Here is a 13,340-nt window from a genome sequence, read left to right on the forward strand (position 1 = left end):
TGGGTTGGTATCCCCATAGCAAGGGAGCAGGGAGCATGCATCCCACAGCCCACATGCCCTTCAGCATTGTGGTTTCCCCAAAAACTGGGGGTCCTCACCCTAAAGCACCATGTTGATGGGGACCCGGCTCTTTGGCACTCCTGTAACCAGGAGACAGAGCCAGCAAGGGGAAGGGGGGCTTATGTCCCACCAACCTGCTCCTCCCATGGGAGGCAAGTAGGTGGATAGCTTCTCCCTGGAGAACTAGTTTTAGAGATCTCTCAGACCTCCAGTTCACCTGTGCATGCAGGTAAGAAAAAAATTAAACAAAACCCCCCACATGAGAGAAAATATTTTATTGTTCTGTTTTTTAACTAATTTTTACCTTTCCAACGTCCAGCAATATCCAAGGCTGTCCTGCGGCGTCCCTCCAGTGTTCTCGGGTTAGTGGACAGTAGCATTGTAAATTTGACAATTGAGTGTTAGCAGAGAGGAAGAAGGAGTATGGCCCTCTTTGCTACTGACAACTGTGGATTAGACACCGCACGCACCTGTGAAGTGGTTAAGGTTCAAAGTAGGGATGCACCGATACAGTTTTTTTTCCCGGTACTTGCCAATACTGGTGCCGTGTGCCCAGGATCATGACCCATCGCCCAGCTTCCTGATTGCCTGTGAAGTCGGTATTCAAGTGAAAGAACACCGGCTTTACTTGCCGAGGCTCTCTGGCTTCCTGACTAATCAGGAAGCTGGGCGGCGAGTCATAACCCCCCTCCCGGCTTCCTGATTGTTTAGGAAGTCAGACTGCCTAGCACCAAGTGAAGTAATCTTCCTAGCCAATCAGGAAGCGGGTCATAACCCACCACCCGGCTTCCTGATTGGAAAGAAAGCCGGCTCCATGCTCCCTTCGCACTTGCGGTCAGATGGTGATGTTCCTCTGACTGGAAGTTCCAGTATCGGAGGTAAGTATCGTAGCATTTGGCAGAGTACGAGTTCCAAGTGACTGTTACAGCAGAGTAGGGAATCTTCTCCAGGTGCTTCTCCACAATCACATCCCACTGCAGCTCTACAGACTCACAGTCTTACCGATTACAGATTACAATGGACAGGGCATCACCAGAATACATGTTTTTCAGCAGTCCACTATTGACTAAATTGCAAACAGCAGATCACCCATTCCTTTTTCTCTGAATCTCTTTGAGGGGGACTTTGGATTCCTGACACCAAAGCCTCTGAGTTGGCTGATTACACCCAAGTTCTTGGGCTAGCTACTTGTCCAGTGGTTCCAACCATCTTTGCAATATTTACCTTTCTGTGGCCATTGGGAATCCCTTTCTCTTTCTGAAGTAACTGCACCACCATCTGACCATCATTTATGGTCTGTAAACAGTAATAATGTCCACACAAATATAGTTAACTTTTGAATATTCTGTACTGTATCATTATTCTATTCATACAACTGTACTTTTAAGTTAACATGCCACTGGCAGAATTTTTAAGATGTGGACCATTTTTTGCAAAAGCACGATCAGACCATACACACTTCCTATATTTTTTATCTGATTCAGACTAAACTGAATACATTAACTGAGTAAAGCACTTTATTTTCTAATGTGGTAATGCTGCTATTCTTCTAGGTCCTGTACATTTGATGACTCTTTAGCATGAACTGCATGTTCGAGATCTCCCAAAGTGGCTCAATGATGTTAAGGATAGAAGATTGTTATGGCAACTCCAGACTTGACCCTACGTTTGGGATCATTCTCATATAGAAAAATACAAGTGTGCCCCATGAAGTGGAATAGCAAAGGATCAGACCAGACAGAAACTTCATTTAGCAGGTTAAATGATACCAGTCGCAGCTGGGAACAAGCAACAAGCAGGGCCGGATTTCCCATAGGCAACATAGGCATCTGCCTTCAGTCACCCTCCAGAGACGGGAGAAGGGCGCCGCCTGTCTGTATATTTATTTATTTGGTACAGTCCTTCCAGCAGGGATCGGAATGATGCGCAGCTCGTGGTTGCGGAGTGGTGTTGATGTTGGAGCCCTACCTACCCCCTCCTCTCCAGATTTCTCACAATGCCTCCATCCAGTGTACAGCGGGAGCTGCTGGGGCTCCTGAGAGCGACATGCTGCTCTCCCGGGGCCCCCCGGCACAACAGGGGCCCCAATCCTAGCCAGGCATTGGCTGAAGAGGGATCTGCTGAACCACCGGACAGCTGATAGTTAATGAGCCGGGCCCTGCCGGGTGAGGGGCTCAGCCGGTGACCCAGAATCGGGTGTCGGGAGGATGTAAAGCCCCACCGAGGACGAGAAATGCAGAGTGGGTGAGGACAAGAAATACGGACAGCCAATAATATATTTTTTTCTAAGTCCTACCGGCCAGATGTGGGGGGCCGCATGGGGGAGGGGGCGCTTCAGATTTCTCTGCCTACAGGCTCCTGAGAAGTAAATCTGGCCCTGGCAACAAGTAGTCCGCAGGCTCCTTTTTAGAAGACATTTTACAATACAACCAAATGGGCTACAATATCATTGGCTGCCAAGTCCTACATCATTGCAACAACCATAAATTCCTGCCTCCTTCTAAATTAATTCTATCCCAGCCCAAGCGCATGGACGTAACAAGTGCACACGTGCCGATTGTGTCTTGTATGCTCCTAGGGTTCATCCAAAGTTAATCTATACAGTATATGTCTGTATAGTGCTGCTCAACTTCTAGGACTAAATATCTTTACATAACATTAATAATAATGTCTATGCTAATTAATATCAACAACATGAAGTTTATGGGTTAATATCAAAATTCCACTAAACCCATTCACAGCTTCCAGGCTGAAGAATACAAATTTTCCTCCAATGTTTTCTAAAAGTATGCTGCATTCTTGCTATCAGCTTTGACTAAATTCCCTGGGCCCCCGTAGCTCAAATACCCACAAAACATAGAGATTCACCTTCATGCTTTAAGACAGAGATGGTGTGCTTCTCTTCACAGGGATTGCTGACTTCTCTCCAATACAGTGTTTATTCTGGTGACCATGAAGTTCAACCTTTTTACTCCAAGTGATTTTGTTATAAATTATAAAGCTTCTCCAGTTGCTATTTGGAGTATTGTAAGCGGCTTGTTTTGTGGTGTTTGTGCAGCGAAAATGGCGAACATTTTACAAATTCTAATGTAAACATATGAGCACAATTGCTGATGCAACCTTTGAGCACAAGGTCCTACAGCCAGCAATTTGAGCTGCAGGCTGCCCCCACTTTTGATATTGTTGCTTTGTGGGCTTGTAGCATTTTTGTTTGCTGTGGTGCTTACCCCTTAGACTACTTTTGGATGCCTCAGTGGTCTCAGATTGTACTTATCTATCTTCCTTTATGAACAGTAAAGAAAACAGTATTTTTGTACTCACTGAAGAAATTGTTTCTTAAAGTTCATTAGGGAACCCAGGTTCCACCCCTCTGTGTTTTGTTCAGGTAAGAGATGTCTGGGTCCATGATAAGAACAGTCATTGGATATTGCTGAGCAAAACGTTTACGAGGAGAGAAAAATGTGTCGTGTTTCCCAGTCCTTGTGCAAAATAGGTGTTCGTGTACTGGAAAGGTTTTCACAGTCTTAGGACCTTTATGGGAGCCTAGACTGGGGGTTTCAGACACAGGTTGCTCCAGTCTTAAACGTGTGCAATGCATCAATAAGAACTGATATGATATCTATAAGCCTAGGAAGCATGTCAGCAGAATGAGTCTCCTCAGGCATAAATTCATCCAAAGAGCTTTGGTGAGGCTCCTCATCATCCTCAGCTGAATGTGCAGTGGCAACTGAAGCTGCAGGAACATCAGAGACAGACTCCAGAGGAGAAGGCATAGGAGTACGCTTATGGCCCCTACATTCTGAATTGGCTATAATGGCATTGATTTTATTCATAAAATCTAGCATAGCGGTACAACACTAGCATAGCGGTTATTCCACCCTGAATAGCACAGAGGAGGGGGCCGAATCTGAGGGATTTAGGGATGACTCCGAGAAGCTTGCAGACTCAAGTAGGGAGCAACAATCCAGGGTGTCAGCATCAGGTCCTTGAGGAGGGACACTTCAAGCCACCCTGGAGCTGTTAGATGATCGTGAGTGAGGGAGGCCAATTGAACTGCTTCCTTTGCACTTATAATTTAATATACTGCAAGTAAAACCTTAAAGGAAACACAAAATAGATCTTGGGTACTCACAGCTATTGAAGCAGGGAAGACGGAAGTGACTTTGTCAATTTTAGGCAGCAGCAAGCACTAACTGAAGTAAACCTGAATCCCTCGTAAGGTGAGCTGTGGCAGGAAACTACCTCATGGTAAAAAATCAGGAAGAGACAGTGTAAGTGTGTGCCCAAGTGTGTGAGTGAGCCAACCTCATAAAAGGCAAAGCCTCACTTACCGTAGTTGTAGGCCTGGAAAGCGCTCTGTGGCATACATAAATGGTACTGAAGTACCGGAGCTTGCCACATGTAGAACCTAGTGAACATGTCACATTTCAGGCATACTTAGCCCTGAACATGGGCCTTCTCCCAAGAAAGTCTTCAGGGATCAGGATCACATCAGAGGCTGTGTCATGGCATTGTATAATGAGCTCAGTTCACAGCGGAGTGAAGAAATCTTGACACAAGAAAAAATATTCTTGATAAAAGTAAAACATGTCTAGAAAAATGGTTTAAAACTTTTCTCTGTGGAGAAAAGGCATCCATCCTCCAAGGACCCTAGCAAAAAACCGAAGCATCATTAAAGGGGAAGTGGTTATACTTGGCCAGCACACAGCTTTTGTGTCTGCCAATGAATCCTGTAGGCAGCAATATAACCCATCGGTTTTAGAATTTTACTGAGGAATGTAGTTATATATACTGTATAGTGAACCTGTGAGCCCATCTTAGCTTCTTAGGTGGTTCCAGGTCCCCAGAGCAGGCTTGTTTTAGTCACTTATGGCTTTGCTTGTCACTTACTGAAAGAAGCTTAAGTGAGCCAACAGTTTCATCAGTTGTCTGTGCACCTGGCTTTTAAGATGTGCTCAGTATTTAAGTATCAAAGTCCGCAATTACTAATTGTAACTGTGATTATTATAAGAACACAATGATACCTTCACATTCCAGTGCTGCAAAATATTCTTGCTTCATCTTCATTTGCAATTCCTGTTGCCTCTGCAGTTCTGTGTTGTCCACGGGTGCTGCAGGGGTAGGTGAGGGCGTTGCAGGCCCAGGCGACTTCCCTCCTGTGGCAAATGAAAAATTCTCAGAACTTCATTTCTTTTACATCTGGACAGTTTTAAATCATGTGAGTTTGCAGCCCTAAGCTGGTGTGCTTCCTACAGAGGTACTGCTTTTTCTGATTTTGGCCATATGCTGAACTGTAAGCAAGCTTCTATTTACCACATTGACAATTTAGCCAATGGTTTACAAAGTGTAACAGCAGGTTGGAGCATGCTAACAATGGGTGAGAGATGCATATCTAGCTATCAGCCAAAAACAGTTGGTATGTATATAACAATTTGCAGCAATTAAGGTTGACTTTAACTGCTATTATGCAAGTTAAATTTTAATCAAACTGCTAAATGGTCATTTATCTTTGGCTACAAGGAGTGCGTGTGTGTGTGGGGCAAGCTATCATACCATAGGTACTTAAAGTAGAACTGTGATCAGACTATGGACACACTTAAAGTGACATTAAAGTAAAAAAAATGTTTTCCCTCCCCCCAATGTTAATGTTAGCACTTACCTTAAATGATGTCTCTTAATCCAATCTTCCTCTTCTTTCCTGATGTTTTAATCTGTCCCTCCAGCGGTGCGGCGGCTCTCCGATCCATCGCTGACTACTCTGTCCTTGCTAGCACTTCCTAACCCGCGGTGTCTGCATGCGTATGCACGCGTCCATGGACTAACCTTGCGTCTCTGCTCGTCTCCTGGCCGAAAATCCAAACTGCGCGTGCGCCGGCCCGGGATGCTTTGCGGCTGCCTGAGCAGTTTCGGATTCTCGGGCAGGAGCACGCCGCGAAAACGGGGTATGTTTAAACAGCAGTTAAAGCGGAAAAAACAACAACTTTTTGCATATATTTACTGCTTGCTAGCAGAGCAGTAGATATAGGCAAAAAAAACCAGAGGGTTTAGAAACCCTTTAACTATTGACATGTGCTTAATATAAAACAAAACGGTTTTAAAACAAGTCCTCACTGAACTCTGTAGCTGCAGGCGGCATGTTAGCATTCTAATCTGTAATGTAAATCGAGAGCATGAGTAGGGGAGAGGGAGAATAGAGTGCCGAGACCCTACTTAAACTACTTTACTTGATTTCTTGTGAAATTTGAGGAAGACTTGCTCCGCAGTGCATTCAGTTACACAGGTCAGTGAGGGTTTTTTTTTGTGAGAGATTCATTGTTGCTGCTTGTTAAGAATATGTAAATATCCAAATGTCCATAGCCTGGCCACAGTTCTTCTTTAAAACTAAGAAAAAAATGCTTGAATTCTGTTTGAATTTACATTTCACAGCATTTATAAATACATTACGTTGCCCCCCCCCATATCCCCATTTGTGTCAGGACTTACCTTAAATGATGCCTCTTTATTCGATCATCTTCTTCTTTCCTGTCATTTTCAACTGTCCCTCCAGCTCTGCTGCGGGTCTCCGATACAGCGTCGATTCCTCTGTCCTCCTCTCCTCTGATGTCCCACGGAGTCTGTGTGTGTGCACGCTGCTCCATAGACTTACCTTGTGCCTCTCCTCGTCTGCAGGCCGAACATCTGAACTGCGCATGCGCCCACCCCAAGATCCTTTGCGGCTGCCCGAGACTCTTCAGATGTTCGGACAGGAGCTTGCGACGAAGACACAGGTAAGTTTAAACCTGTTTTAAAAGGTTTTAAAAAAAAAAGTTTTTGCATATAGCTACTGCTTGCCAGTAGTAGCTATATGCAAACAAAAACGTGAGGGTTTAATAACCCTTTAAGGATTATGCAGTTTTTATCTAAATATTCACCTTGCTTTGCTATGCCATATTTACATATATAGATATATAAGCTAGTGGATATCTGTACATCAGAAAACATATAAACATATGCTATGTGGTACATAAAAATGAGACATTGAGGGCCTGCATTCTGTCTTGCGTTGTCACCTGTAATACAAGTTTCTCTCTCAGAACATGTGTGCATTAATATTACCTTTTTTTCTGTTTGGTGACTTTGACTTTGGTGACTTTGACTTTGGAGGCTTCTTTTTTGCCCCTTTTATGTTGTCTCTGGAAGTTGCCCGAGAAGTTTTAAGCCGCTCCTTCTCCCTAATTTCCATCATCTGGCGTTTCTTCTCTTCTTCTGCTTCTAGTGCTTCTTTTTCAAGAGTCACCTTCAATCACATGACAGAGACTGTTATGAAATATCACTTATTGCAACAGACATTGACTGCAGATGTAAGGGATATCTACCAACTCAAACACTATAGGCCAGCTATTTCTCCAGCAGGGTTCCATGGAACCCTAGGGTTCCTCCAGAGGTTGTTAGGATTGCCTTGAGCAGTGGCTGATTCATGCCCCATCTAATGGCACATAATAGTTCCAGGGCCAACGTGACTTGACAGAATCAGTGGTATAATGCCAATGATCTCTGTAAGCGTGGCATTCTTCCCACCGACCACTGCTGTAAGGAGGTCATTGTTCCCACTGACTACAAATGTAAGGGGTATTTTTCCTCTCGCTGACCATCATGTAAGGAGGCCTTCTCCCACACTGAACCCCAATGAAATGGGGCAATCTCTTTACATTGACCACCAATGTTAGGGAAGTTCTTGCTCTCACAGAACATAGATGTAGGGCACATGTCTCAAACACAAGGGTAGACATGTGCGATTCGTTTCATTCTGAATTGACATTTGTACAAATCTCTGCAAATTCGGATGCATCCGAATTCCTGAATGACAAAAATTACGAATCCGAACGAATCCAAGTGTTTGATAACGAAATTCGGATACATACGAATGTCATTTGGAACAAAACAGAGAAGCGCTATGTACGTGTCATTTACAGCTCTCGGCACTTTGCTGTCATTCTGGGACCCCAATGTTAAAAGAAAAACAAAACAGCGTGCGGGTCCCCGGACCCTTTAGGTCTGGTAAGAATTTTAAAGGGACCACAAAGCCAAAAAAAAAAAACGTGGAGTCACCCCTAAAATCCCTTACAGACCCTTAATCCGGGCACCAGCCTGGCAGGGCAGGAAAGGCAGGGGGCGAGCGAACCCCCCCCTTCTCCCTGCACCATACCAGGCCACATGCCCTTAGCATTTGGAGGGTACTTTTTCAGAGGGGGACCACCAGGAAAAGCATCTTGTCAACATGCCGATAGGGACAAGGGCCTCTTCCCCACAACCCTGCCCTGGTGGTTGTGAGGGTCTGTGGGCTAGGGGGCTCATTTGCATCTGGATACCTCTTTCATAAACGGGGCACCCAAATGCCGCCCCCTCCCCTTGTGAGTAAGGGGTACTCTACTCATTCACTAAAGGGTTAAAGAAAACACTTGTTTTTGACAATTTCCTTATTTTAAAAAAAAGTCCCACAATGTCAATCCAGCGATGATCACATCCACCAGCGATGTAATCCGAAGCTGCCGGCCGAAGGAAAAAATTAAACAGCTGACAAAAACAAAAGAAACAATTGCCGCTCTTTGCCCAATCGGGCAGTGGGCAGAGATAAACAAAGCCTGCTATTGGCTGTTACTTTCTTGTTCACCTGTATTTTCTTGATATCATGACTTACATCGCTCATATCTCTAAAGGTTCAATTTATAAAGGTGCATAACATTCTTTATATAAAGTGAAAGTAAACCCTAACTATAGACTTCTCTTATTTGCTCCCTTTTGGTCTGTTTCTTTTTGTTCTTGGGTTTAAATATGCTTTAAATAGTTTGTTTTGTCCACATATATCCTTACCAGTTATAATATGTACCATTTACAGGTGAACTATCAATCAAGATGTCTATACTATATACTGTATTGATCATAATGATAACTGATCATTTGACTTGCCCTGACTTTGTGGGAAAGTATGCTATAAAATGAAACTTACCATATTTGTGATAGTGGATAATGCCGTTTGCCATGTGTCATGAATAATTTTCTGATCAGTTTCAGACATCTGCCCACTGCTTTCATTTGAGGCATCCTCTTTTCCTTTCATTGCAACCTGCTTATTTCGCTGCTTGGCAGAGCTCGGTTCTGGAGACTGAGTTTTTCGAGGAACAAGTGCAATCCTTCAAAGAGGAAACATATTTATCAACCTTCAAAGTGTCTGAATATTAGATAAATCCTCTAAATATGCCCTTCCAAAGGTAGAATATGTTTCTTATAAGAATGTCAAGCTTGCAATCTTTCCAGTATAAGTAAAAGATATCACAGGGACAATAACACTGTTCTTATACACTATATAGCGCTATTCCTCTAGTGGTGCTGTGCAAAGTGATACAAATCAGCAATGAGTAATACAAATAATACTGAAACTTTACTGTGGAACTGTCATTAAAATTCCCACTATTAGGATCCCAGGTAGACAGGTTTTGTTCTTATCAAAACTGCTTCTGTCCCTTTACAGTATCTATAAAAAATGAGTCAAGGCAACTGGACTTGCTGCATTTTACTTAGAAAAATACAGCAAGTCCAGTTGCCTTGACTTATTTTTTAAAGCTATACCATGACCTGGATGAATGAGAACCTTCACAGACAATGCAAAAGAAGCTTGAAACAGGTTAATGTTAATATAATATGGTATTATAATGCTATTAAAAACATATGCAGAAGTAACACAATACAATAAGAGAGTCTTGACTTTACAAGCCTACAGCCTAGAGGGTTGGTTCTGCCAGTTCCAGCCTCAAATGATACCTGAAGGCAATATAAGTCAGTAAAACATTTACTGCTGATCTCCCAGAAGGGGTACATGAAGACCACCAATGAAACCGCTTCATACAGAAGGCCCTCATTCTATAGAAATGTATAGAAATCTTTTATACCTTTTGGGCAGTACAGGTTCCTCCTCTTTGGTTGAATTGGTAATTTCAAGCAAAGGAATACGGACAAATTCTTGGTTGTTTTCAGAAGGAATTTTGTTCTCCATTCCTTGATAATAATCATGAAGAAATCTCATTGTATCTTGAAATCGGTCAATTTCTGCCTGTGTAGAGAAACGCAAACAAAAGACTGATAAATAACAAATATTCAATCCTATAAATATCAAATGTACATTAGTTACCCTGTCTTAGAGGGACCTAAAACTGCAAATAGTATCACACGGATGTTTCCATATATGTCTATTGTGTGTTTTTCTTATTATGTTACCATGGTAAAACACATATTAAAATATATACGATAATGCTGGAAATACTTGTTCTGAATGTCCCTTGTCCCTGCAGACTCCACACTGGCTGGGGGCTTTTGGTCTCGGCCTTCTACATTATTTAATTCTATAGAACTGTCATCAAAGATGTCTAGAGGGTGCAACTACTTGAATTAAATAGTGTTGGGTCAGAATTCCAACAGTCAGTGTGTAAACTATGAGCAAACGAGAGATGTAGTACTGTTTACAGTGAAGGACAGCATGGAGGTGAGTGTTATTTAAAGATGGCCAAGTCAGCAGGAACCTAGATATGACCAGAATTTGACCAGTTTCAATTGACTTTTGTTGAAGGAGGCTGTTGGAAATTTTTCTCAGCCGAATCGTGACTGGAGCCAATCTGTAACAGTCACTGTTCCGATATCCTGATAGTAGCACACCCACCATTGTTAGAATACAACAGCCCAGCAGGGGGGAACCCTATATCTAAACTGGCTAGCCTAAAGCTGGCCATACACTGTTCTATTTGTTTTGTTCAACTAGTGGGCTGAATGAAAAAATAGAACAGATTCCTCCGTTAACAAAACAAACGCATTGATTGAGGAATCCCTGTGGTTTCTTATGCTGCTGGCCCACTGTCAGAATGCCCAACAGGGTCGGCAGCTCATTGGCTGCTGGTTCTGTTCGTTCAAAGTTTTTCCGACTGGCTCTTTCAGACAGCTGATCAAGGGATGCCAGCCGAAAGGATGCCAACAGCCCCACCCACTGCGCAAAATTTGCATAATGTATGGCCAACTTAACTCCCCTAATGCTTCTGCTTTACCTTTTGTACAGTTTTGACTTAAAAACAGTACAGACTATACTAGGCAAACTACTGCCCCCCATGGAACAAGTACAAGGCTCAGCCTGCTGGGCATGCTTCTAAATAGCTATATTGGGCTTTGCTTGGTATAGACCAGTTGTGGCGAACCTATGGCACGCGTGCCAAGGTTCAGGCACCACAACATTAAGGCAGCCGAGCTGTCTAATGTCGGCAGGCGGGCAAGCGTCAGTGGGCGAGCGAGCAAGAGGAGAAGGGGGACAGAGCGGCAGGGGGTGGAGACAGAGGGAGATGGGGGTGGAGATGAGAGGACGGGAGGAGACGGGGACTGAGCTGCATGAGACAGGGGGCGGAGACAGGGGGAGATGAGGCAAGACTGAGGCAAAGGCAGAGACCGCGATGGAGGAGGCGTCGCCAAGGGGCCAGTCAAGCGGCAAAGCTGAGACGATTGGGCCCCGAGGCAGCAGTGAAGGCTGGGCTTCCCGTGTAAGGTAGGAGCACTGTGCTGGCAGGGCCCAGCATACATTATGCACAGCCCACCAAAGAGTCACAGGGGGGCTGTGCAATACCTTTTAGTGGGCTTTGCAGGATCCATGGGGGCTCTGCAGCCTGCAAAGTCCACCACAGCCCCCCTGAGATCTGGCAGACTGTGGGGTCTCTGCAGGATCTGTGGGGGGCTTTGCCAGATCTCAGGGGGGCTGTGCAGGATCTGTGGGGGGCTTTGCAGCCTGCAAAACCCCCCACAGATCCTGCAAAGCCCCCCTGAGATCCGGCAGACTGCGGGGTCTCTGCAGGATCTGTGGGGGGCTGTGCCAGATCTCAGGGGGGCTGTGCAGGATCTGTGGGGGGCTTTGGAGCCTGCAAAACCCCCCACAGATCCTGCAAAGCCCCCCTGAGATCCGGCAGACTGCGGGGTCTCTGCAGGATCTGTGGGGGGCTGTGCCAGATCTCAGGGGGGCTGTGCAGGATCTGTGGGGGGCTTTGGAGCCTGCAAAACCCCCCACAGATCCTGCAAAGCCCCCCTGAGATCCGGCAGACTGCGGGGTCTCTGCAGGATCTGTGGGGGGCTGTGCCAGATCTCAGGGGGGCTGTGCAGGATCTGTGGGGGGCTTTGGAGCCTGCAAACCCCCCCCAGATCCTGCACAGCGCCCCTTAGATCTGGCAGACTGCAGACTCATGGGGGCTTTGCAGGATCTATGTGGGGTCTGCAGCCCCATAATGGGCAGAGCCCATTACAAATCCTGCACAGCCCCCCTGAGACCCTGCAGATCTGTGGGGGGCTTTGCAGGGTCTTGGGCCTGTGCAGGATCTGTGGTGGGCTCTGCCCACCATAGACCCCGCAGAGTTCATCACAAATCCTGCTAAGCCCCCCTGAGACCACAGCTTTCCTGCTATGCTAATAGCGGAACATGTCAAAAGCTGGATACAGTGTTTGCACTGTATCCAGCGACTGACAGGTCACGCAAAAAGTATTAAACAGGAAGGGGTGGGGTAAATTTAGTGGGGGTGGGGGCGCCCCAGTTTTGCCTTGCCTAGGGCAGCCCCAATATACCACTGCTTTCAGGGACCACCAATTGAAATAGATTCGACTGACCCGGATAGCCTTGGTATGCGATCCGGGCCAGTCACAATTAGGCAGCGGCAGCCAATAAACAGGTAGGAGTCTAATCTGCCTGTTTAGAGGTCACCACCGCTGCCTGATTGTGACCAACCCGACTACAGAGGCGACCCGGGACGTTCGGGTCCCCCGTGAGAGCCGTACAAGGCCGTAAGGCAGTGATGTTGAACGTTTCTTAAACCCGAGCGCCCAAACTGCAATACTAAACTTAGTTTCAGCGCTGGCAGTTTGAGATAAATACATTGATTTTGCGTCGCAGTTTGGGCACTCGGGTTCAAAAAGGTTCGCCATCACTGGTATAGACCATATTCACGTGCAAGGGTATTCCACAATGAACACAAGGCCCAGTAACACACGTCAGTCACTCAGAATTCCTCTTCCAGTCATCTGACTTCAAGAAATACATATCTGGCTGGCATGTACTAGTGCCCTGCAATTCAGTGTTGCTCCTTGCATTGTCTTAGTGAATAAGCCCTATAATGGGAATAGCAGCACCTGCCATAAAGATTTATGAAGCCAGCAATGAAAATAGTAACCGACAAAACGACAGTGCCTTAGCCTGGGAACATGAGAAAAACCACATTCACAAGCAGCCC

At 45.3% G+C, this 13,340-nt stretch overlaps 1 protein-coding gene across 1 annotated transcript in view; it reads right to left on the bottom strand.

The window, feature by feature from the left end:
- Nucleotides 1-13,340, bottom strand: part of SPEF2 (sperm flagellar 2) — a 127,684-nt gene that overhangs the window by 16,948 nt on the left and 97,396 nt on the right. The window contains exons 25-28 of the mRNA XM_018563455.1: nucleotides 9,987-10,147; nucleotides 9,047-9,230; nucleotides 7,156-7,336; nucleotides 5,085-5,216 (exon numbers count right to left, since the gene is read on the bottom strand). Coding sequence (XP_018418957.1) covers nucleotides 5,085-5,216; nucleotides 7,156-7,336; nucleotides 9,047-9,230; nucleotides 9,987-10,147 — 658 coding nt within the window. The remainder of the gene's footprint in view (nucleotides 1-5,084; nucleotides 5,217-7,155; nucleotides 7,337-9,046; nucleotides 9,231-9,986; nucleotides 10,148-13,340) is intronic.

The sequence above is a fragment of the Nanorana parkeri genome, unplaced genomic scaffold (assembly GCF_000935625.1).
Source record: "Nanorana parkeri isolate BGI_ZX_2015 unplaced genomic scaffold, ASM93562v1 scaffold666, whole genome shotgun sequence".
NCBI lineage: Eukaryota > Metazoa > Chordata > Amphibia > Anura > Dicroglossidae > Nanorana > Nanorana parkeri.